Raw genomic sequence first — 27,799 nt, 5'->3', positions numbered from 1 at the left:
TTTAACAACTGTAACATTTTATGATGATATATTTTATGATGAATGTTGGATTCCCTTTAAGAAGTTGCATAAATTATTAAAGATGCTTGATTCTTGAATTTTTAATTTTTTTTGATGCATTATCCTTTGCTAAATAATAAAAAGGGGCTATGTGAAAGTATTTAATGTAAAGTATCAGCGATTCCTGCAATAAGAACTCAATTTATGGTTAGGATCCTAATGGCACGAAAAAAGCGATTATTATACTGTATATGTATCTGATATATGTTCCTTATACAGTATTTATTATAAAATAATTTATTCTTTGAAAGCTTTACAATTTTTCTAAATTATTTCTTTTGAATTTTTTTTATTCGCTTCAAAGCCATGGGATGTAACTAATTTCTTAATTGTCAAAGAAATATGCCCAATTTATTAATTCTGTGTTTCTGTAATTAAAATATTATCTTGTGTTCAATAGATTTTCTTAAATAAAGTGACTGGGATTAGAATGTCGTCGGGACAATCCTTATTAAAAAAAAATTTTTTTTGCCGGATTTGTTAAGATTTCGGATAAAAAAATATCCTGAATTGTTCAATTCATTACTTTAAATAAATATTTCACAATGAATTAAAGAAGGTCTTGATTTAATGTTTTAAAAGCTAGAATCTCCAGCATTCTCTTTTACAATTTTGTCTAAGTAGAGAACATATTTATCACTGAATCTAAACTACACCTTGTGTGCAACAAATATATAACACAAGGATTTCAGAAATAAGTATATCAGACAATTCAACCCTTGTACTAAATCAGCCCTCTTAACAAACTACATAAAAGTAATAAAGAATGTGATTTAATGAATGCGAAACATAATCGGAAGAACTGAAAAAAGCGAAGTAGAAAATTATACTAAAATATAAACTGTCATAAAAATTCATTGAATTATTGAAATTGAAAGAAACAAAATACGTGATATAAGGCATAAAAATATTTAAGGAAATAAAGCGGATTTAAATAAATACATATAAATTAATATGGAGGGAAAGATAATTAATAATAAAACATTAAAAAATTGTAAAAATGCAATGAAAAAAATTTGGGGAGAAAGAAGAAACAAATCATTCTAAACAAAACATTTTTGTAACAGATGTAAAAAATTTCTAGTATACAACATGGAAATAAAATTATTTATATTTATGAATAAGTAAGAAAGATAACTTCGATAAATAAGAAAGATCAGCAAGATGACTTCGTATTATAAATGGAATCAGAGAACTATTGTTCAATCCTGTGATGAAATGCCAAGTTGTTTCACCCAAATTCACCCTCTTTTAGTCATTAATCTCTCTCGCCTTTTCATATCATGATTTGAATACTATTAATTTCATTATTTTATTCACCGTCTGATTTCGGTTCAAAATGTTTGGTCCATCCCAAAATCATTCTCGTATTGATAACATTTTACTTAATGGGGCATAATATAACTATTAATTTATTATAACTAAACCAAATCCGTGCATGAGTCCAAGTTATAATTAGTGTTAATGGCAAATAATTGGGCATTCCAAATGATACCACGATTTACAGTCCCAGCTTACATACATTTAGAGCACCCCGAGTTGAAATTCAAAAAATTTGATTTTATCTTAAGAATTCTCTTCTGATTTATAGATGAGCCATCATTTTTTTATGGAACGACACGAATATAAAGCATAAAAAAGAAAAAATGTCGAAACAAAAGACGTTCAAGAATGCTGCTGTGCTTTGAGCTATGTAAAGGTATTTATTACCCAACTTCACCAAAAATGTATGATAGCTGTTCGAAATCTACTGAAGAAAAAATATTCTTATTTCAAGAATTTTTAAATAGGTTTTTTGCATTTAATAGGATTCTATGTGATTGAGAGCAACATTTATTTTTGTTTGATCGTCTGACCCAAAATATTGTTCGATTTTTACTGACTAATGTATTCAGTTTCTACCTATATGTCATAATATCTCCTGGGGCAATTTTTAAAATGGGATTCAACTCAAAGTCGTGTTTGGTTTCATAACTAATGTTCCGAGAATTTTAAATCTCCTTCTTTTTTCCTTTTTATGAATTGAATGAAAGGAGAACTAAAACATGAATATGTAATAGCGATCAAAATTTGATATGTTTTCGTTTGATTTTAGAGATATTTAATGGCCGAATTCCAGTATTTCCCGAGATATTTACATCGTTTTTTTTTATTTTAATGCAGAAAATTAGTATAAAGAATTTGTCATTCCTGCCATACAAATTTTTGATAATACAATGGCAAAGCAACGGGGGTGGGGGGTGGACTAGGGGATATTTATACCATTACCGTCAGTCTCTGCATCTTGCAGACAAAGCATTAGTATGTTTATGCCACTTTTTATAGCTAGATATGATCAGGGAAAGAAAAAAAAAATAGCACAGTGTCCCGGGATCGAAATTTTGTCAGTGCTCTTAATAATTACTGTGGGAAAAATAACCATTTTATTAACCGTAATTGGGCGCTATCGTAATAAGATTCTTTACTGGTCTATCAGCAATAGAGAAACACACTGTTACACTGAAAACACTTTTTTTTTTTTTTTTTTTTATCAAAACAGATATAAAACCAGGGTTGCCAGTAGGTAAAATTCCACTGCAGATCACATGACTTTAACCATATTCTATGTGAAAAAGAATATGTTTTGGCTTTTTGCGCATGGAAACTTTTATTTTAATTCTAATTCCTTTTCGTATGATGTAAAAGTTTGCTGAACGAGAAAAGGACTCGACTATTATCCTGTTTATACGAAAGTGGCTGAAAGCGAATTCCGCTCCAAAATTTTTCGTCGTGAGTAAGAAACGGGATGCTGATTTAACAAATCTGTAAAATGAAATCAAGATAAATAAACCCGAATTTGAACATTGATAAACATTAGTGATTGGATGAGACTAGTATTGCCAATTACGAATACTGCAAGTTTTCAAATTTCGCATTGAAGCCCGTTTCTAAGGGTTAAAAAGAAATTCACGTAATGTAAAGGCATTATTTTTAATGATGACAAACATAAAAATCAGCATTTAATATTGTAGATTTTCTGCATATATCAATGAATGCTACAGCTCAAATCTTTGTATAAATTTGTTATTATTGTTGTTAATTGTGTTAAATTTTCAATTAGCACAGTTTTCGTAATTAAATGTATTTACTTTTAAAAACAATTTATATTCGAATCCACTGCACCATGTTTAATAAGTTTTGAACCGCTAGAACGTGCCAGTATTATTTATGATGGAAATAGGCGTCCAACTGAATTTTTAATGTCGTCGAATTTTAATTAGTTCCGCAACTTATCCGCCCGCATCGAACATCAGGTTGTCGAGCAGGAAGCATAACGTGTTTATTTATATCATAACGTCCTGCTGGTTTGGGAAATGTATCGAACGCGAGCACCTTCACATGAATATATATTCTTTAAAAAAGATGCAGAATTAAAAAGCTTTTTCATTGCTATTTTACGAAATAGTCAATAAAAATCTTAAATTTTAGTATTAAATTTATCTTTTCATTCATTGAACAGGAATTTCCTTAATATATATTTCTGGTAAAATAAATTTTGTCAATTGACTTTCTTTTATTCATTTCCTTAATTACTTTTTCCTTTAATTTGCTCTTTCTATTTTTGTTGCTTACATTTTAATGATTACTTCATTTTTAATGTGCTTTTGCAATTCGGTTTTGGAAAAATGCCAAGCTTGCATTTCTTGGTTCATTAATTCTTGGAATTAATGTACTTATAATTGTGATGAAAAAATTATTTACTCATAAATGTCTTTGTTTTATACATGGCTTTTTTTAAAGCCTGATGCAATGTTTAAGCATATAATTTCGTCTAATTCTTTTGTTTGACTATCCTTTCAATCCGTTGATATTTATATTATATTATCTCTAAATTCTATTAAAATCTGATTTCAAAAATTAAATGCTATTTGTATTCTGTATTTTTCAACCTCATTCTGTTAAAAAATGTTATGGGGTATTTTAGTTTTTTGATAAAATGTCATTTAACATAGTCAACTAACAATGCTAAATAGCTTTTTCAATATGGAAGATTAACAATGGTAAAAGATATAAAATTCGAAACAAGATTTAATGTTGAAGTGTCAAATGAGCAATGCTTTCTGGGATGGTAAACATGTTAATTGCCTGTAGCTCTCTAGGTATTCTGTAGAGTGAGTATAGAGGTCGTTAGTCCGGCAGAGTGTTCTGACGGCTATTATAAACAACTTTTTGCATTTACAACATTTTGGTATTTGCAGTGCTTACCATTTTTTATATTAAAATGAGTATCAGCATTTCTCAGAGATAGCTTCCAAATACGCTGCAAATTCACCATTTCTGCCCTCTCAACCCTACATAATATATGATAGTTTAAGAGAAAAAGAACATTTCCAAATCAAAATTTAAAAAAATACTAAGAAAACCCCTAAAAAACTTTTTTTTCAAAATAAGGAAATTTTTATGAAGGATATTACATTTATTTTTTATTCGTTACGCTGGGTTTTTAAAAAATCCGTCCATGGTGCACCAATTTATCTACATATTTCCGCTCACATTTTTCAGTTCTTCACTTGTGATTTTAAGTAAAATGTTGCCGGCTTTTGAACTCTAATTTAAAAATATATCCCTGATGATCAGGTAGATTGTCAACACTTTTATCCCCATTGTTTGTGAAACTTGCAAATACTACCCTAATCCGCTTGTAATTAAAATCTAGTTCATCTTGGTTAAAGTCTAGTTGCTGGCAGGTGTCTGTCCCAAAGTTCTTAAGTAGACAAGATTTATAACTATTTTATTGTTCTTCAGATTCCATTTTTGGTATCGTACAAATGAACTTAGGTTACGATTATTCATTTAATTATTCTTGACATTTTACAATGAATTTAAGAGTATTTTTGCTTGTTCCTAAATCTTTTATTTGCTGAAATAAAATGTTCATTTCTCAGCTTCTGAACACAAAGATCTTTTTATTAATACAATTAATTAATCATCGATGCGCATTCATAATATCTTCAAAACAGCATTCATCACATTCAAAACGGAATGGGAATTTAAATTAATAACTTTCCTTATTAAAGGTATTGATGGTAACTTTGACTTCATTTAAATACAAGTTAGAAAAGTATGGAAAACTATAAAATCTTTCTATAGGCACAACTGTATGATAATAAAAATTTTTCCTAATCAGTTTCTTCTTTGTGATTATCACATTTTATTAAAGTTTAAATTGCTTAAATTGAAGTTTATGGATTTATTGGAATGGATTTTATTCGAGAGAAAAAACTTCTTCTGATCATATGGAGTCTCAATGGATAACAATTGAGTTTCTCTTATTGGCTCTTACTGTCGCTGTCTTTCATAGTGTCTGAACTTTCTCTTCCGCAATGAACGTCCGATTTTAATGTCTTTCTCACTGATTTGTTGTTAAATATATTACTCCAAAATCTACCGGCAGTTGCTCCAAATTCTGCCAATGGTAATGTCTACCTCAACGTGCTAATAGTATATGTTTGTTTATTTCACTTAAAAAATTTTTTTCCCAGAATTTAGCCATTTAATCAAATGCAACTAAATATATTAAACATTTTTTTTATTTGATACATTAAAGTAGTTTTCTATAAGTAAATAAACCTTTCAATTCAGCAGCTAAAAGTTTTTTGTTTTATTTCTTGCATTTATAGTTTATCAATTTTGTCTACTTAATTTAGCTTTTTACATCTGAATTTAGAATTCTTTCACCTCATAACTGAAATTATAAGAAAAATTAAAAATATAGTCAGAAGAATATTTTTTTATCCAATCAAATCCGTTGTAATCATTTACTTAAGCAAGTCAAGCTTTAAAAAAATCTGTTCATGAAGATAAAATTAATTGGGAAACAATTTCAGTATTAAACGGTTGTGCCTATTGAAAGATTTTATTCGTTTTTACTTTCTAATACACAAACGATATGCAACGCAATGATCAAAAATTTGACCTCGAGATTTTAATGAATGAATGAATGAATAATGATTTTAATGAACGAGAATCTCCATGTGGCAACCTTCTCTGAGCCCGAAAAAAATATTTTTTGGATTATGTTTACCTGTCAGTCTGTGTGTGAGCTCAATACGCAACTAATTTGACGGATGAAATTCCCAAAACGCAATCAATTAGGCGTATTAAATTCCCAAAACGCAACTAATTAGGCGGATGAAATTCCCAAAACGCAACTAATTAGACGGATGAAATTCGATATCCAGTAGTTACGCCAAAATAGTAGATTTCTATTAAATTTTGGACGAAATCTCTCTATGAGAAAATTGACTGTTTGTCCTCCATTACTCATGCAAATATGATAACTCAAACACTCAAGGAGGTAGATGGGAAATTTGACATATTGTTTTATTACTAAAATTATAAATATTTGACGAAATTGGAATTTAATCAGTCAATAGATCGATTATCTCTCTAGACTTTTATGGGTCTGCAATAGATTCGCAACAAGCTACATGATTGGAATTTGGTATGTGATCTTGACACCAAAATTGTAGATACTTATCATTTTTGGGGGCAGATCAGTCAGATGGCGGAGGTATTAGAACCGTATTCAATTTTCTTTATTACGAAGATGAACACAAAACGCGCCATTGTGCGTGCGTTTTTATCATATCACCTAAATATACAAAAAGGTTGAGGGGGGAAATTAACGCTGGTCTTTATTACATATATACATCAAAAGATAACCATAAGATTGTATTGCAATGGAAGGATTGTATTTTTTAAGCATTTTAAATAATTCAGCTCAGTATGGTTAATCCAACAGGTTATAAAGGAAATCCAAGGACAGGAAACTTTAGCATCATTTCATCTGTTACCTCTCACCTCATATGTACCTAACATTTTACGAGTGTTTACCCCGTCAAAAGATTAAAAATGAGCTAGCTCATTTGAATAGCCAGTACATTTATTTCATCACATAAATCCTAAAAAGGAAACTCGCGTATGGGAGATGTCTGAGAGAAATATGTCAAACACGTTTTTGCGCAATCCGAAATAACCCCTCTCGCCTGCTCACGTGCAGTCTTTTCCCGTATGGACATTTTTGTTCTTGAATGCCAAGTAGTCTGGAAAGAGTGCGTTTCTTGCAGCTGGAAACGAAATGCGTCATTTTTACGGTCAAGGACAAAACATTTGCTCACAATCCCGTAACTCAGTCAAAACGTAAGGACAAATCATTTTACACCTAATATCGAAAATTCAAATTATTTTCCCGATTCGTATCAATAAATCTCATAATTATGTTTTCGCAAATTATTCACTCGGCGATTCGTTTCTTTGATGAAATTGATAAATTAAAATTGATAAAGTTAATTTGATAATTGATATAATTTCGTCGAAATGTTTGCAAGTCTGTTGGATATTTTAATATGTTATCATCGTCATAAATCATCTTATTTTAGTAATTGCCTTGATGAGATTCAAAGAAAGACTTTGTTTCTTGTTTTCAAATTCAGTGGGCTGCTCTATTTATTTTTGATACAGTATATATCGATTTTTTTTTTTTGTGCTGTAATCAAAAATAGGTTAGACTGACTCACTTATTTAAGTCTTATTAATGTAATTTGTTTCTCGATATCTTCCCAAAATGTTCAATATTTCACGATATCTTCCCAATGAATACCGTATGATACACAGTACCAATATAGTTGGGTATTTTACTTTATTAGGGAAGGAATATTTTAATCGACTGTATTTTATAAAACGTTTTACATTATAATAGTTCAATATGGCTGTACTGGGTGGTTATAAATTCTGCAATAGAAAAAGATTCACCGCTTTTGTTTCTTATCTATTATATGTTTTACAAAATTTGTCATATGCTTGGAAGTGCTATCAATGTGATCAATAATTTTTATTTATGAGCAGAAATTAATTTACCGTCTATTGACATTCTCTTTGAGTCATTTTATAAAAGTATCTGAAGATTTTTTTTTTTTTTTAATTTTTAATTTTTTAACCTTTTCTAAAGGTTTGAAGATAAATCTCTCAATAGATTTCGAGTTTTTTTTACACATATCGTGATTTGTGATCTTTAGTGAAATGGATCCATTTTCACTAAAGACTATCGTGATTTCGAGTTTGGATTTTATAACTGTTATAATTTCTCAAAATGTATTTAAGTTCATTGGGTATTTCCACAATCTGACACTACCGTTTGTACATTGGAAAGAATTCATAAATCATAAGTTTTATTGGCAAAAAAATGCTAAACAAATCCAGTAATTGCCTCAGTTACATTAAAAGAAAGGGCAGTTTGTTTCTGGTAATGATTCATTTCCTCACAATATACAATGGAATGTTTGCATTAGAGCATAGTGAACAATATTAAATCTTTTTTCTTCCTGAAAAATCCGGGTCAGTTAAGGCGGAGTGAGTGCTGCTGACAATCATTTTTCCTATTGTATATAAGGAATCTCATGCTGCCCGAACTCAATAATGGGGACAATGTATGATAACCTCGAATTTTATTTCAATCTTCTTCATTCTTTAGAAAAATTATTTCTCCTGTTTTTTTTTTTTTTTTTTTTTTTTTTTTTTTTGAAAGATTGCGCATAAGAGAAACCTAGTTTTTGTCACGGACAAATTTCAAATATAGAATCAATTTTAATTCATTTCTGTAGGAAGCTTAAATTTCGTAATGTTCTCTCAGATATAAACAATTATTTCCAATCAATGAATAAATTATTTCATCGGTGAACAATTAAAATTATTTTTGGAAGAATTACCTATTTTGAATATAAATTGAATCCCAGTAGAAGCAAATCCTGTGTGGAATTACGCAAACTTGTTGAAATTGAATTGTTCTTAGATGTATTTTACTTCTTTACATAACTAAAACGCTTTCATTCATTAAATAATAAATTTATTAAAAATATACTTTTATTAGTTCATTGAGAAGTAAAATTGCTTTTTAATATATTTTTATAAATATTATGGAATTATATAATCAGTTTTGGTCAAATCCTTATCGTATTACGCATGAAATTAAATTTTTATTGAATTAATATTAATAGTTGATGATTCAGCTCTGAAAATAATAAAATAGAACATTGTCACCGACAACACGTTGATGTACGCGATTTGAAAACTTTAGCACATCAGAGAGTAAAAATAAAATAAATCGAGTTAGATAAAAGTCCGCAAAGACCTTAACTCTTAACTTCTTTTCTTTGTGAGCTATACAGCATGCAATTACATGAAATATTTAGATTGCTTAGAAAAATACATGAATATTGGTCAAATGGAATCATTCATATTGACATGGTGCATATAAAATGCACGGAGTCAATATAATTATGAAATCCAATGAACATCAGGTGGGAAAAGACATGACGTCATTGCACAGCGGGAAATAGCAAAGAGTTAGATGTCAGATGACATACGTAATTACATCCGTTAAAAGATTTGCGTGAATCTATTGCATTAAGTACCGTTTTCAAAGAATCTCCATTTTCTGCTAGGAGAATATTATTTGTACATTTTTGTTCTAAAATTGGAGCTTAACTTTTAAAAATATATAAACATTTGTAAATGCTGTGAAAATATAAGATATTCTAGGGCTCATAAAATTGTTAACTCATAAATTTTTTTATAAAAAGGATTTATGGTTTTGGCCGCCGCTGCATACAAATTACAGTTGCAAAAGAAAAGAAATTGTTATTTTTTCAGCACCCTATCAAAAAATTTGTGTGCGAAATAGAGAAATAGGAAAAAGTTTTACTTAGAGGATAGATTTTTCTTTAAATCTAAAAATGTATGCTTTTTGAATAGTTGCTTATGAAGACATAAAGAAAAAAAGGAGAATCTTAAGGAATTAAAAAGATTAATCAAGCAGAGAGAAAACTGGATTATGTTTATTAAATTTTCCAGTTTTTTAAGCCATCTCTACTAAAACTAATTAACGGCAATTTTCTTGAAAAAGAAATACAAAAAATTTTCTAATCTTATTAAATGACATTAAATATTTTTTGACTGTCTCTATTTATAAATGGGGGGGAAGTCAAATATCTTTATATACATTGAATTTTTCTAAGTTTAAATCTTAAATTTTCCTTTCATTTCGCAATTTTTCGTTTATTGATGCAAATAAATTATAGTCATAGGTCGATTTTTTTTTTTTTACTCTAGTAAGATTTTTTTAATTAAAACTCAAAGCTTTGCATTTATATTTGCGACAAGCAAAACTCCATTTTATTTCCTGTAAGTCTAACAAAGAAAAAAAAATGCTTTATACACTTGACAGCATTGAATATTCCCATCTTCCGATTAAAAGGTGTACTTTTTCACCTTTTCTGTAATCATCCCATTATTCTGCTTTCGCAAATTCGTCTTCATTGTAGGCGGAAGGGTTTGACTTTTCATGCTTCAATTAATATATTTTTAAAGGTCGAAGGCATGGTTGGGAAAGTATAAAACAAAAGAGAAAAAATACCGAATGCTCGTTTCGGCTTTGAATATCTTGGGGACTATGCTCCAATGCACTCCAATAATTATAGCGTTTCCCAAATTCTTCTGCAGACGTAGATTTCCAAAAGACTCTTCCAGTCTCATCCTTTCTGGTCTCTAAAGATCTTCTTCGCTTTGCCTCGAAGGCGCGAGTCGGATTGGATACCAACCATCTTAAGTACTTGGCATCATCTGAAGCGAGACATTCCTTTTCTGTAAATCATCATAAGAAGCCGGCGAAAACTTGGACGTCTTAGTAGGTTTGATCACAAATGCCAGTGTGAATGTTGGTAGGGAGAACATAGATCTTCGCGTGCGAATTTGTGTTGAAACTTCACATCCATCTCAGATTAAGTTTCTCTTGTGAATATTGCAGTGACTATATTGACTGGAGGGTAGAATTACAAAGAATCATTATCACACCTTGCTCTGAAGATTCGCTTGGATTATTTGTCTGGCTGATTGTAACACGCAACGGTGATGAAATTATTCTATTCACAATTGTTTTCAGTGTTATGACATGCAAATATGTGCGTTTTCTCAAACAACTTGAAGAAATAGTTAGAAGATTATTTATTTTTGTGATAAAACAACAGGAAAATTTTACGAAATTCGGACATAAAGAGACTTTTATGTGAAAAAAAAAAAAAAAAAAAAAAAGAATTCTTGAAGCATATATAATTCAATTTCAAGAAAGCATGCCTGTCCTGGATATTTTGTTTTGCAATTATGAAACTGTTGTGTGCACTTTACGACGCTGGATGGTAATATTATTTTTGATTTAAAATGTCTTTTAAATTTAGTTATCAATCTGCGCTCAGATGGCAAATTTTTTTTATAAGTAACTTTTCTCAAAAAATTGATTTTTCACATTCTAGAAATCAATCTGTAACATTTAGAAGGTGGCAAAATGTCGTATGTAACATTGATAAAATATTTTCTTTTAAAACAATTTAGTTATTTTTTGTGTCATCTTATTATTCAAGACTTTATGAAAAATAACTTGGTTGTTGCTCTCACGTAATTTTTTTTTTTAAAGTGACTTATGATGTTTTGTCATCTGAATTCAGAAATTATGCGCCAACTTTTGTTTTTATTTTGCAAATCTGAATCGAACATTTTCAAGTGCTTTAATTGCTTTATTTATTTTCACTGTAGTTTCTTTTCCTATTCATGTGATTACTTTTCACGTTAAAAAAAAATATTCGATCTCTTATTTTTCTTTAATGAAATCAGGGTATGGAACTGCGATTTAAAACAGACCTCAAATTAAGAAATGTCACGTTCCTCGGCTTAAATATTTCATTGAAATAAATTGAAGAGACTTCTTAAGATGTTACTCAGGGCACTATTTTTAAAGCTTGATTAAATTAATTAGTGAATATTATCAATTGAACTCGTCTCATTTCTAATTTCCTTTTTTCTATTAGATGGAATTTAAGATTTTTTTTAATTACTCCACAAAATGCTCTTTTGTGCTATCTATGTGCTATTTCTAATAAATCTTCTAACACAGTTTTCTAATAGCAATATATTTTATTGCTACAATAATAATTATACAAGACATGATGCATGTAATTACATACAAGGTTTATACATGCTTGTTAGAAACATTATTATTGATTTTCATATGCATAATTTTGAATATATTAGTTTTCAACTATTTTTGGTAAAATTTGGATTAAGTTAATTAGATGTATAATACAATGATTGTATTATACATCTAATTAACTTAATCCAAATTTGTAAGTAAAATTGTCGCTGAAATGAAATTTTTCATTAAACTAAAATTCAGTTTAAAATTAATAATATCATAAAAAAAAGAGTAAAATATTTTCTTTAAAAAAAGAAAGGTATCTTCTTTAAGATATTTATTTCACTCTTTGAAGAATTTCTTTATATTGAAAACTTGGGAAGAACCAAGTGTAATTGTTCTTCATTGACAGTTTTTAAAACTAAATTCTTAAAATCCATATTAGATAAATGAAACCGCAAAATCCTATCATAAATTCAATTAATTAAAGCAATAAACAGTAATTTTTAAAAATAGTTAATACTTTTCGGTTAAACAATATAGTGATGTAATAATTTCTCTTGTCATTTTTGAATAGATCAGCATATGTTTTCTAGTTATAATATCGATCGAAATATGGTTAGTTGTAGAAAAAAATATAAAAATATAGATAGTCACTAAGTAGCCAGGTAAATAATACCAATAACAGGCATTTAGAAGCTGCATATATTTAAATGAATTAAGGGATTTATTGCTTTTAAAATTTCTGATATTAATAGAATTTAATGTTATATAATAGTAATATGTAATTCATAAGATAAAAGTGATATGCAAATGAAGAAAATCGAGTACAACCCAGTTTAAAGTCCAAATTTATTGAAGTGGAGGTGTCTCAATTTTAAAAACATTTCTCATTCAAGTTTAAAACAATTCGAAAATGATATCATTAATTTAATGATGATAAATGGAAATAATAAGGATGCTGAATATTATAATTAAAGAAAGATTTCTAGATTTTTTTTATACTATTACGGATCTATAAATACTAAATACTGAATTTCTACGAAATACGCGCAGAGCTGTGGGTAATTTTAGAAATAATTTGCGTACTATAAATATTAAAATTCTGCGGAATATGCTCAAAATGTTGCGTAATTTTGCGAAATAATTAGTGTAATTATTCTATTTTTTGTTTAATCTCTGTGAAGTTGAATGATAAAGGTAAATATTTATTCATTCGGAAAATGTAAATATAGTCATGCTTATAAAAAGCAATGTTCTAATAGAACGTTGTTAATGATTGACTGGATTATTATTTAGTCCACACGATAGTTGCGAAGAATTGTTTCTGAAGCGAATTCTGGTAAGAAATTACTTTGGGTGCTTTTAAAATGTATTTTTAAATAGTGGTAGCTAAAGAAAACAAAACTTAACGAAAATATCTTCATAATAATTAAACTGAGCTTTTTTTTTTTTTTTTTTCTTCACTACAAATAAAACCTTGTGTGCGAAAGAGAAGGAGATTTTTCTGGTTTATTTGTCGCAGCTGTTAAATATATGGCAAATTTATTGATATGACGCAGTTGTTGAATATATGGCAAATTTGAAAAAAATGAATTAAAAAATAATTCATTCCAAATAAATCAAATATGAAAAAAAAATGTGAAACTTTTTTCTGTTTCTGACTAATCTTTATTGCAAACAGGGGAAGTAATGATATATAATAGTTTGACTTAACATTTCCATCACTTCAGGAGGAATATATTAAAAACTTATTTAAAAAAAATCATAAAAAAAGCTCTCAAAATTAATAACTTTATGCTAAAGCTCAGTATCTCAACAAAAATTGATAAATATAAAAAAAATTAATTAATCTTTTTTCAATATACTAAGAAATAGAAAGCAATTTTTTTTCTAAGAATTCGGGAAATCCAAACAAAGTAATAAAATTGTGCGATGCTGATGAAAATTTCATAAATAGATAGAAATTTTACTCAAATTTATAATACATTTTCATTTTCAATAAATATTTAGGAATTTCATTTCTTCTAATATTCATTGTGGTTTAATTTCATTTATCATTTTGGCTTTAATAATTTTTTCTCTAACATCCAAATTTCTGATTTTAAATAATTATTTTCCTCTTTTAAGTGTCCTATTAAAAGCATGTTTAAAAAAATTCTGTATGAATTATTTTAAAATATTTTATTGTGATCTCACAGTCATTATTATAATTATAATAGAATCTTGTAGTGAATTTTTAATTATACTATGTTATTTCTAAAAAATTGTGTATTATAATTCCTGATATCTAATTTAATGTTTTCTAATGGATTTTATTTATTTCTTTAAAACTGCCATTTGAGCAGCAGTAATTGAAATCTTCCTTCTTCGAAGAATGTCTTGTTCTGTCAATACAACTTTCAATTGTTTCGGGAGGAAAAAATGTCCTTGATTTGAAAAAAAGAAAAAAAATCAAAGCTTTAAATTAATAAAAATTTAATTAATAATTAAGATCTGAAAATATTGAAATATGCCATTGTCATCGAAAATTCGCAAATGAGCAAAATTTCAGAATTCTAGTGCATCAAGAAATGAATGTAAAATAGAATACAATATTCCATTTTTGCAAACATGAAACAAATAAAATGCAATAAAAGCATGTGATGTTCTTATAAAATATCAATTGCAAATGGATATCGTAATAATATTTTTTATGATAATCAGTTCTAATTATTCTTCAGTACTTAAAATGCAGTATTACTCCACTTTTAAGTACATCGTTAGCATTTTGCCGTCTATAATACACTTTTGAGCTCCTGGTATCAAGTTAAAGTGTTAATTAATGAAAGTAATTTCCCGCAGTTTACACGTCGCCCAGGCTTTCATTGCTATTCATTTGGTCTCTTAAAAAGTGTAATTGTGGAGTAATACTGCATTAAATAATTTTATTTCTTTACATTTTGATTGAGAAAAAATAGAGAATTCCTCTAAGGTTACTAGATTCTCACTTCTTCGGTATGCAGCTGCTAAAAACACACAAATTAACGTTCAGAATTTTGTACAATTTTTTTGACTACACATTAAACTTTCAAAAACAGACATCATATTTTTTTTCTCACTGATTATACAATTTTCTTCCCACAATTTTTTCTTCCGATCAAAAAAAAAATCAGTTTATATCAATTTTAATCTGATACAACTAAAACAAACCAGAAATAAATGATGATGGAATGAATATCGTGATATATTTTTCGTGAAAAAGGAATTTTTTTAAAGATGTTTTTCGACATTTCACTCTTCGAAGATACACAGTGAAAGAGAATAAGTGTTTTTTTCTCCCCCCCCCTCTTTTACCTATTTGTTAATATAATGCTCTCTCTTCTTTTTTAATACTGAAATTCCCTTTTTCTCGAACAATTGCTAATTTATATTATAATTGTAAATATATACACTGTGGTTGATGTCGCATAAATCTGTTGTGCATTAATGAATTGTTACCAGATGAGAAGTATAAAATGTGAAACAGTATATCTTTAAAAGTTATAATTTTTCACGTATAATGTTTTGTTTACCTAATTGTAAAGCAGATCATAAGCACTTTGTGAAGAATGCTTAGGAAATCTGAACTCATTTAAGAATTTGTGTGTAACATTAAACTTACAAGGACGACAAGAAGCAGACCGGTTAGCATGTCTACCATAATTTATTTTTCAAACATCTTTCCACTGGATTTTATGCCGAAGCAAACCTGTCTGTTCTTAATTACGTGAATAAAATAAAAATTATTCTTTTTTTAAAACTGAAAATAAAGATATTTCATTTTTGTAATGCATTTAAAGAGGCCTATCAGTTCTTTGAAAACACAAAATATATTCTAAATATGATGGCAATTCTTTCTTTTTATGTTGAAATTTCAATAAAAATGAGTACATTTTCAGATTTTTGATACTGTTAATAATGTGTGTATTTTTATTTAATACTTCTCAAAGTTTCTATAATATTTGAAGCTTTTTTATATAGTTTTTTCTATTGAATTGTAATTTGTATTGATGTCATTGCAAGGACTGTTTCGGCTTCTGATAAATAATAATAATTTCTTTATTTCACACAAATTATAATCATTTCATGTTCACGTTATGAGTCGAACGCGCAATGTAAATTTCATTCTAGAATCCATTTCGCGTCTTGCAGATGAACGTGACATCACATATCAGCATAATAAAACGTGCGTTTATATATTTATCGACATGCAAGATTGCATTTTTATTAGATTGTGACGTCCCTGATTCCATTGGATATTAATAAAAATATCACAGATTATATAACCAAAAAAATTCAATTCTCAAATATATTTTATGCTTTTGTGTTAACCAATACTTTTCAGTTTAGAAGCGATAATATAAATTTTTGTTTTCTCATTTTTCAGAGATCCTTGAGATCTTCCTTTGGTGACGACTGTTCTACTGTTGACACTACTCCGATTGTCCAAGTTCACAAAATGGCTTCAAGCACACTTCAGAATGGCGGCGATCGTAGCAGTGGATTTAAAGAAAGCTTGCGATTCTTTCAAAGCCAAGTAGATCAAGTGGATGTTATTCATAGCGGGTCAAAATATAATCCCCCCAAAACAAATGGACTTGCCAAATCTCATTCTTTTGGGGGTGAAAAGTACGAAAGTAAGGCAAACTCAAAAGTGAATAAATCCGCACCTAGTGTTGATAATATTCTCAGCAGTGTAAAAGATCTTTGCTCTTCGCGAAACGTGAAAAATGTCGCAGAAACTAAGACAAAGTTCTCAACTACTTCTCAGAGTACTGTCACTAATGACAATAAATTCAGAAATAATTTAGGTTCTGTCATTTACCAAACCTCTCACATGAGACTTTCAGGGTACGAAAGTGGTGTGACAAGAACTGAACAGATAGTTTCTGTTTCACAGAAATCTGTAGGATCTGATAATACCAAGAAACAATCCCTTCTTAGCAGTTTTAATCCATCTTTAGAATTTGGTGAATCGGATCAGACTGATTCTACAAACAATGAAGTTCCGGGGAATTGCAAAGTTTTGCCTCACACAAAATCGAATCTATCTTCTCAGACTCTGAATACTTCCAGGAAGTTCTTTGATTCGGAAAACTCCTCGGTTTCGCAAAGTGAATCAGTTTTCGGCAAAGTAAACAGCTTGTCTTCATCGGAAAAGAATTCTGCGCATTCACAAAATGAATCGGTTTTCAACAAAGTGAATAGAGTAGCGTCATCAAAAACTGTCTCTGACATGGCCAATGGAACTGCAGGTTCTAAATCGAAAGACTCACTTGTTCAGGAAAATAAAAAGGTATTCGAAAACAAAAAGGAAGTTGTTAATGCATCTAATAGAACATTTGGGCAATGCAAAGACAAGTTATCCCAAATGGAATTTAGTAAAGCTGCAACTGTTCCCCTGAAAAACATTCAGCTGGAACCCAATGAACATAATGAGTCGAAAGACATTGATGCAACTCAAACTTGCGTGGTGAAAGAAATTACTAAAGAAGAAGACAGCCTTTCAGAAAAGTATGCCGAATCTGATTATGATTCACATGACTTTGTAGTCCATAAAGCTACTTTTCCGGAAGATTATTTGGAAGCGATGTCGGAAGACAATTACAGCTCTGTCAACGAAGAATATGAAGTCGAACATCCGAATGATCCCGATATACCATCTCCAGATTATCCAAGTGACGAAGAAGAATATCTGGTACAGCATACTGATACTCCCCAGTATGAAGATGTTGAATTTATCGATAATAGTGCCCAGTATGTTAATGATCCTCGCCGTTACATTTACTATCCTGAAGACAAAGAACTGGAAGTCATTCCTGAAGAAGACGAAGAGGACATAGAAGATGATGACATATATAATAATGAAGTTTACAACCGTGGTAAGTTTGAATTTCTTGTTACATTTTGATTTCATATTCCTCAATTTTAAATTCTGGAATCTTCTTTCATTCGTTTAGTATTCTGTATGATAGCAGTATTGGAATATATATGTGAGTAGTAGCCCACATTTTTATATTTTTCAAAGAAAAAGTGTGTTATTTTTGTATCAATATTTGAAATTTCTTTTGATGCTATTCATTATTTGTCTTTCATTTTATTACGAGAATTTGTAATTTTAAATTGTACGACTTAATTGTGACTTAATTAAACTACTTAATTAAAATATGCACATCTCTTATTATTTGATTGCTCAATTAAATCAAATAAAAACTTCTTTCAAGGTTTTTTTTCCTTAAATAATGAATAATTTCAAATGCCAGATGATTGCTAAAGTTGCAGATATTATATTCATTGAAAGTCTGACGTCAATTCCTTTTTTTTTAAATCAAAAAAAATCTGGTATTATTTATGAATGAATATATACAGAAATCTTTGAATTTGATGTTCAAAATTTTAAAGAATTAAATCAAATCATTCATCTTTTCTTTGCATTGTATGTATGCCGGAAATACTTTTCAATTTTTAGTTATTTTGTTTCCTTGTTTATCAGTCGAAAGTAGGTTGCGATGAAAAAACTGATGCTTATTAACTCGAAGCATGAAATCTTCCAAGATAGTAAGATTATCCTTTCCTGACACACATCTTAACGTTAATGCATAATTTCTAAATGCAATTTGGATCGCGCTTGGTGATATCTACCTGCTTATCATTGAATAGTCATAAAAAATGATGCAAATTGAAAACTACTTTTTTCTCAGAGAAAACATCATAATCATCTTGTTATGATACGGCGACCAGCATGCACTGAAACCATTAGTCTGAAAATTATTCTCACATTAAAGGGAGAAAAGTGCACTTAGTAATGATTTGAAATAAAAAAAATCAGCAATTTGTAATAAAGGTAGATAAAATAAGGTAGATAATAATAAAGGTAGGAAAACATCGAGATAATGATAGAATATTTTAATTGAATGAAGAAATCACTGCCAGAATAGTTTTGGTTGTATTAACATCCCGATTCTAATTGACACGAGGACTGTTCGGGGGTAGACCTCTTCGTTTAAACCGCAGTGTGAATCGTCAGTTTCTTTCCAAATTTCCACACCTCACCAGCGGAAAAACATTTGATTTTTTTAGTCAGATATAAAATACACTAGACTCTCACGCATAGATATTCTTTAGTGGACTCGGGTCACAAATCTGGACCTTTTAATCCAAAGTTCAAAATTCACCACCAGGCCAATACAGCTTTAATTACAGCGTTAAGAAAAAGATGTTATTATACTTTTATGGCAAATTCCATTTCTGAGTGTTCAAAGTATTTAGTTGGATTTTTTTTCTTTCTATTTTTGATAGTATTTTCTTTTTCATGCGAAAAACGTCTTTGAGAGAAAAAAAAAAATTCTTAAACTGAGGTTCTTTTGAATTTTCAATGAATAAGAGTCGATTGCAGATATAATTTGTTACAGAATGGTAAAAATTGATGTTATAACAATACGTTTAAATTTAAGAATCCTTCTGCGAAATTATTTTGGAATAATATTAATAATTGCTTTTTTTCTGTGGTTAGTTATTTCTGGTTAATAGCGATGGAAAAACTGTTAAGTCAAAGTTCACAATTATTTAAAATTACATTATGTCTCTTTTAATGTAAGGTTAAATGAATTTCGTCTATTTAATATAAACGTGAAAAAAAGTTTAAGTTATTTCGAAATTTAAACACCTTTTTTATTTTGAAAATACTACGATTTAACTTTGAGTTAAATTTATTTCTAAGTTTCTCAACGTATTTTTTTGGTTTAATACAATTAAATTTTCTTCTAAATGAGCGTATTTGTACATTCTTAGTATAATATCATTGTTGAATGACTGTTAAAACATGTAATGTTTTACTTTTTCTACATGAAGCTTCTATAACTCTTAAACCAGCTTATGTTGCATAGAATAAATTTTACAAGAGGAAATGAAATGTTTATTGCGTTTATATTTGAAACAGCATTTTCGGTCGAAAATCTAGTAGAAAGGTTTTGATGCAATACATTTCCTAAAGCAATGAAATTTGGTGCAATTAATTTCAAAAATATTCCTTAAAAAACAGAAGAATCTTAACTCTCTAAAAAAGGAATAAATTGTGGATGTGAACTGACAGAAATGATAAAAATGTTGTGGATATATTTTTTATCATATGTATTTTGCGAGATCTGCAAGCTAACTTTTCGAAATTTATGAAGTTTCTAATTAAAAATATTACTTAATTTTTACTCTATAGAACAATTTTATAATTTTCATTGCCTATCAAGTGAGCTCGAATATGTTTGTACATGTATTGATTCAAGAGATGGAATTTTCTGAATTTCATTCCGGACTCTGGCTTGGAGAAAATCTAAAATAAATAACTAAATAAATTCAGTATAATAGTTAGTCATTAAGAATAAACTATTAATTATTAAGAAATGACAGAAAGCAGGAAAAAGAAAGTTTTTAATATTTTGTCCTTATGGTTAATTTTTTACATTAGACATTTTAGACTGATTCCATTTTCTGTTTCAACTGCTAGTGCTAGATATTCTGAATGAAATCCCAAAAGTTAAATAAAATCAGAAGTATTAAAATAGTTATTAGATAATGCAAAGAAAACAGGAAAAAGCAAAGAATCAGAAATTATGTAATTAGCCATTTTTTTTTATTTAGACATTTTATTCTTTATTTATATTGGACATATTAGGATGATCTAATTTTCTGTGCGTAGTAAAGATTGTGAACAAGAATTCATTTGAAGTTTAACTTTTTATAAAAATTAAATATTATTAGCTTTTTTTTCCCCAAAAGAACTATTTAGTAATAAATAAATAGAAAACTAAAGTAGCACTTCCTCAGACTTTTCATTCGAATTCGAGACTACTCCGGAGTAAAGGATCGCAAATTTGTTTGGCCCAGCTATTCCGAGACGTCTCGTCATTCTAGTGTTAAAACATGTTTTGAATGAGAAATGCATGTTGTAATGGCTTTTAAACCGACCTCTTTTATGAACATCAACCGGAATTCGATGAAACTCTAAAGAAAACAGGTTGTTTGTTCTTTTCTTAGATGTGATACAACGAAAGAGAGATAATTTAAACTCTAACCAGATTTGATAAAACAGTGTAGAATTTTGTGAACGACCTGTGAGATATCTTGATTCCTCACAAAGTGCTTTATCAATTACAAAGATAATTTCAATTGGATTTTAAATGTATCCGGATTTAATTTGGTTAGTCTTGTAATTACAATCATCCAAATAATGATGGTACTAATAAAAAGGTATATGCATGAATCAATAATAAGAAAAATATTTCTAGATTTTGAGATGATCATCCTAATGAGAATTTTCGGGAAAATTGGACGATTTGCGTTAACACCCTCAAAAAATGCGGACAAAAGAAAAGGAATTGATCCAAATACTGAATACTCTTAATGTGCAATTACTCTTTCATAGAATTTTTATCTGAAGTAATAAAAAGTAATTAAGTTGTAAAACCTTTTAGCTATGTTCACTGAGCCTCTTATTGCGATAATTTCTATTATAACCACGCCACAGATGATGTTTTATTGAGCTTTGTCAGTATTTTCATCGTAGTCTGGGGAATCAGTTATTGCACACACTGATATAACTGAATACATTATTTTTTTTAATTCAATTTAAAGAAGAAATGTGTCCTTATTTTTAATAGTATTTATATTCTGAAGATTCATTACAGTCAAGTCGGTCTGTCATGTAGGATTTGAATCAATTATGTTTCGGTAAATTTTGCCTGAAGCTCAGTTTGCCTTCTTGCATTTTAATACCTACGCCTTCAATTTTAACTTCATCAATATATTATGAAGCGTAAAGCAATTGTAGCATTTCATCATTCTTGCTGCACTCCTCTGAATCTTTAGTTCGGATAATTTGTGCTCTACAATTATCTGCTGCTAACTATCGTGTTAAATACAATAGATGAGAAAAATGACATGCAATGAGATTAAAGTCACAGCATCCTCTACTTTGTGTTTGCCATTACAAAACCGATAGGCGTGTCTGTCTTTGTTTCGAAAAACCTATTGTAACTGAGGTTGATGACTTCATTTAACTATCAGGAAAACTATCTGTGGGATATTCTCATCTCATGAGCTAAAAATATGGCATCGGTTTCTAGAACTTTATTTGTCGTTTCCTAAAGTACAGGCATTTTAAAAATTTATTGGCAGCCAATTCTTTTACTCTACTTTCTAACCTGAATTTTGAAGAAAAAAAAATATTAAAGAATAATTTTTTTAAAGAATAAAGAATAATTTTTTTATTAAAGAATAATGGATGTTCAGGTTCAAATGTAGAGTTCAAATTTTATTTTATATTTATTTTTATTTAAAAATATCAGCATAGATGAATTTGTTTTTCCAGAAACTGTATTATTGGTGGGTAATGGATAGACTTAAGTTTCTCTCTCTTAATATTTTACCCAAAGCAATTTGCCTTAATTGAAAACTCATAAAATAGTTTCATTTCTGAAAAAAAAAGTATTAAATGATCCTATTAAATGATAAGCTTGCAAATTTATTCTGTTCATTTTAAAAGCACTCTCTCCCTGTGCTGTTACCGAACGTGAGAAAATTATCGATTACCAGTAATGAGTAGAAGGGATTCATTCATAACTGTGCAAAAAAATTTACTTTTAGGTTAGAGAAGGATGAAATTTAAAAAATATCACCATTAGTCGGGTAATTTGGCTCAAATCTTCTATTCTATGACTTTATTTCAACTTCAACTGGATTGGCATCCAGACACAAAGAACTTTATTTCAATTATCTCTGTCTATATATATATATATATAATATAATTTTTAATATTAAGTCCTAATAATTTGTCATTACAAATAAGTTTAGATGAGTTTTAAGTATATTCTTTAATCATGGTGCAATAGGTAATTTGTAAAGCATGAGCGATAGGCACATACTTTCAATAGAAAAACGGTCAAAATGACGTAAAGAATCATATTTCATATTGTTTCAACCAATATGTTGTCATTCTGTCATACTTGTCATATATTGTCATTCTGTCAATATATGTTCATTCTTTTTTGCCGCTTCTTTATTTTTCATGTAATCTAAATATTTATACAATTCCTTCCTCCTGGTTCTATAAGTCATATATTAAAATATTCTTGACACACTATATTTTAAACAAAGCAAGTTTGACTCTTCTGCAACCAAATCTGAATGAGTTATGAAGCTTTAAATTGATACTTTTAGCTCAACTTCTATATCCGTCAAATCTTGACTTCGAACTCGAAGATCGCTGGAAGAAATTCTATACATAAATTTTTCTGTACATTGAAATATGTATTGCATTTTTTTTCTGAAAATAACTATGCATAACTAGTTTTTTGGAGAAAGAAGGAATTCAACTATGAAAGAATTCTTTTCTTTTGAAAGAAGTGCACAAAAACAGCAATTATTTTTCCAAAACTGTTTATGCAGTACTTATCGAGATTTCATTCTTTTTTGCCGCTTCTTTATTTTTCATTCCCTTCTCTATATCTTTTACCAATATAAACTTCTAGTTCACATCACATTTTCCATACGAGGGCATGTTTACTTTAAAGCTAAATTAAATTTCAAATAAAAGTCTCATTTCAAATTAAGAAAGGGATTTTCAGAAAAAAAATTAAAAATAACATATAACTACAAACCAACAAAGTTTATTGCCACTTCTTTCATAATCGGTATGGCAGGTGTTTTTTTCCCCCTATTTTAATTTATATTTCTTCTTTCGTTTTTGATTACAATCGGTATGCATAATTTTTAAGCGAAATTTTCTTCTGTATACATAAATTTTATTCCATGTATATAAATTGTGTTTCTATGTTTCATGATTCCTGAAAAAGATTTTCAAAATAGAAATTTTTGAATTATGGAAGTCATATATGGGAGTTTCATTCTATTTTAACAAATCCATTCTTGAAATAATTATTACAAATTGTAAGTTGTATTGTTGAGTACTTTACAAACATTAGCTTATGCATTTTTTGCACATGTTATTTTCTGTCAAACTTATATAAAAAATTAATTTTACTTAGGAGAGTTATTTGTTTCTTGAAAACCTGATAATATATAAAAAGGTGGAAAAAAGGATAAAAAAAAAAACATTATAAACTTATAAACAACGCCTGCTCGGTTACAAACAAGCATGAAATTTCAAAATGAAAACGGCATCATCATATTGATTTTAATATGTATATCATCATTCCGGAATAGTAAAAAGTCTCTGAATCCTGATAGCTTCTGAATTTCCAAAAATTACCACATGATAATCATAGGAAACAAATAAAGCATGAGGTAATATTATCATACATATAGCCAAACATTAGATAGGCATTTTTATATGAAGTAATTATAGTTGATGTATTAGTGAAACATAAAATAAATCAGTTAGTAAAAATATTTTATCATAAAACATACTACCAAAAAGGTCAAATGATTTTCAAAATTTTTAAATGTTTACTAAAAGTTTGAATACAGTATATTTCTAACAAACAAAAATCAGCAGCAATTATTGAACTGAAAAGGACGAGAGTTGTTTATTAAATATATTTCTGAAACGTTTTTTTTTTTTTTTTGCTTTAAAAAATTAAAAATGATCTTATTTTCTTTTAAGCAATTAAAAGATAAAATCTATGATCTCATTCAGTCATCCATGGATTTATCCATTCTCGTCTTTTGAAAAATAACCAATCTAGTGATAAAATGAATGCTATAAGAAAATAACTGTCTTCAGGCTGATAACAAAAGACAGATTAATGCGAAAAGTAAAATATTAATAATATAAATATAGTATGTTTACCAACCCGTACGATGATAAAAATATCCTACTAGCACAGATAAAATTCAAAAAGATGTGATTGTAGATTTTTTTTAATAAAACCTCCAAGTCTTTATAATGTTTATAAAGACTTTGAAGCTTTTTCTCTTTCGAAAGAAAAGTATATAAAAAGAACAGCAAATTCAATTTTTCTGATTATTCTGATATAAAACTACTTTATTCTTCAAAAGTAATTTTCCATTGCACGCTTTTACCTAATTTAACGCATTTCATGCTTGTAAAGATAAGATCAACTAATCACTTATTTCAATCAAATCTATTTTCATTAATTTCTTAATGTACTGGAATTTTTGAAATTTCGTTTTGTATCTTGTTGACGAGGATACATCGTTTTAATATTTTCCAAATTTAATTATCAGTTAATTGAATTAATTTTTGTTAGTTATCAGTTAATTGAATTAATCATTACTAGTGGCGCCACGTGGTTGAAAATTTGTAAACAAACTATCTCAAGATGCTATAATATTTAATCAAGAATTAGAATATAATTAAAATAAGAAAACCTACTTTATTGAACATTAATAAAAGTGTGTTATTAAAAAATGTTTATATTAGAGTCGTATCTTTATTTGATTACAACTCATGCGTATCGGAACAATTTAATGTGCATATCATGAATAGCCTTAAATGAAGCTCTATTAGCACTTCAATGTCACCTGCTCCTCAATCACAATAGCTTCAATCGCACCCTAAAACAAAAGTTTACAATTCCTTTTTAATTATCTACTCTAAGAACTTCTTATGGTGAATGTATCACTGAAATCCTCCCTGTTGATTCTGAAGCTATATCGTTTAATGAGACACCGGATGTGGAGCAAAGTAATTGCTTATTTTAGCTGGACAATGACACAATAGCAGGTTATCGACACAACGGTGCCCCCATACAGTCATTATACGGTCTGCATTTGGCTTATGCTCGGACGATCTTAGCTACTGATAGGAGGAAACGCTACTTACTTCTAATCCTAGATGGCGGCCAGTGTTTTCTTTACAACTGGCCCGCTTTGCGTTGAGACCATCGCCAAAGGAACAATCGTTTCTGTAGAATCGGAGTGCCATTGAACAATGTCGAAAGTGAAACAGCTCCTGCGGTATTTTTCCAATGGTGAGTACTACGGATCTTACATTTGGGTTACTAAACTCTTTTCAGAATATTTTCTGACATGTTTAGTCATGTTTACTCTAATTACCAGTGGGAAGAGAAAGAAAACCATCATTGATGTGGTAAAGCGCATCACTTTTCTCTTGGCCTTGGTCTCCAGACAATGTAATCATTACTTATCAATATTTATAAAATAATCAAAACCTGGATTTCCTTTTTCTTAATGAAATTTTCTGCATTATATGCAACTTTTTTCCCCTGGACTTTTTGTATCCCCAGTTGCTATCAGAAACGGAAGATTTTAAAACTTTCTTTTGCATTACAGCAAGTAAAATTTTGAAAGAAGTGGTGATTTTCTTTACGTTGCATTTTTCCTTCGTCCTCGTGGAAGTATACAAAAATATTTTTAGCTGTTTGCCACATGTATTAATTATTATTATTTTAATAGCCTTGGATTTTTGCCTCCATTTTCCCACTCAGTATAGGAGGATTCAAAATAAAATGTAACTATAATTCAAAATAAAACGACAGTTAGCTGATATTTTCAGTGTAATATCCTTTTTATTATTTCTACTCTGGTTTTATATGAAAATAGTAAGCGCGTATATTTCATGTGGAAATATAATATCAATTTATGTTTGCACAAACCCTCGCCCCTTGATGAAAAAGTTTATCTAGAGCAGAAGCATCCAAAAATTAATTTTTCATTTTTGGATAAGATGTTTTTAGTTTTGTATCTGAACACGAAACCTAACAACTAAACAGCTTTTTATCTCAGATTTAGTTATTTTATACTTTACTTTTTATATTAAAGGTGAGATGCAAATCCTCTCTAAATCTGTGAATTCTTCGTTTTGCTTATTTTAGCGTAATTTGCACAGTTTTGTACTTTTTGCTTGTTCGTTGTATAATCCACCACTTCCTGCCGCTTCCGACTTCCCTTTTACGCAAAATAACACTGTTTATCCGCCCAATCACCTATCATTAACTATCATAATTTTGCCTAAAATTTCTTTGTTAAATTAGTTTTGAATAACTGAATCCCTTCAAGGCTAGAATTATCATAAATTCTTTTTATTCACTTCTTGAGTAATGGTTGCTGGTAAACTGTTCTTATATTTCGATGAAATTGAATAACTCTCTTTTCTTTCTCAGTTTTATTATATCTCCACTTAATATACCGAAAGTCCCAAAAAACGTATATGCAATTTGAATAACAATTAACTATACTCGCCATACTCTGTGAGTAATGTGCATTGGTGATTCTAATTGATGCAAATGTAGAATTTTATCTACTATCTAAAGTTTTACAATTTTAATAAACACAATGATTTTACATGTAAACGATTAATTTTTATCATTATTTCAATCAGTTGTCAAACTGCATCTACTTGGTACCTCATAATCCCCTTGTATAGTGAAAAACCATTTAAATTAATGGGACATTAATTGTCTAGGGCAGTTTGTCGGCTTTTGGATTAATTGGACCTTTCTTCATTGAGAATATTGCAATTGGTATGCTTACTTGAAGTTACAACTGGTATGCCTTATGTCACATGTTCAAGGGATGTTTCAGAAGGAAAAAGGGTACCTTAGCAAAGAGCACCTCCAAATTATTATCACGACATGAAGGCTTAGCTTGATGGAATTCTAGTGATCAGATGGTTTGCGGAAGAAGTTAAACTTCCCCACATCTCATCCCATGGATTTTTTTTTTTTCTTTCTCTCTCTCTCTCTCTTTGTGTGTGTGTGTGAGGATCAATGAAACCCGACA

General features: G+C 29.0%; 1 protein-coding gene across 7 annotated transcripts in view; it reads left to right on the top strand.

The window, feature by feature from the left end:
• Positions 1-27,799, top strand: part of LOC129960605 (uncharacterized) — a 238,245-nt gene that overhangs the window by 175,630 nt on the left and 34,816 nt on the right. For all 7 annotated transcript variants that reach the window (XM_056074115.1, XM_056074116.1, XM_056074117.1 and 4 more), the window contains one exon: positions 16,470-17,964. In XM_056074115.1, coding sequence (XP_055930090.1) covers positions 16,470-17,964 — 1,495 coding nt within the window. The remainder of the gene's footprint in view (positions 1-16,469; positions 17,965-27,799) is intronic.

This window comes from Argiope bruennichi, chromosome X2 (genome assembly GCF_947563725.1).
Source record: "Argiope bruennichi chromosome X2, qqArgBrue1.1, whole genome shotgun sequence".
Classification (NCBI taxonomy): domain Eukaryota; kingdom Metazoa; phylum Arthropoda; class Arachnida; order Araneae; family Araneidae; genus Argiope; species Argiope bruennichi.
This window is presented reverse-complemented; position numbering and strand designations above follow the sequence as displayed.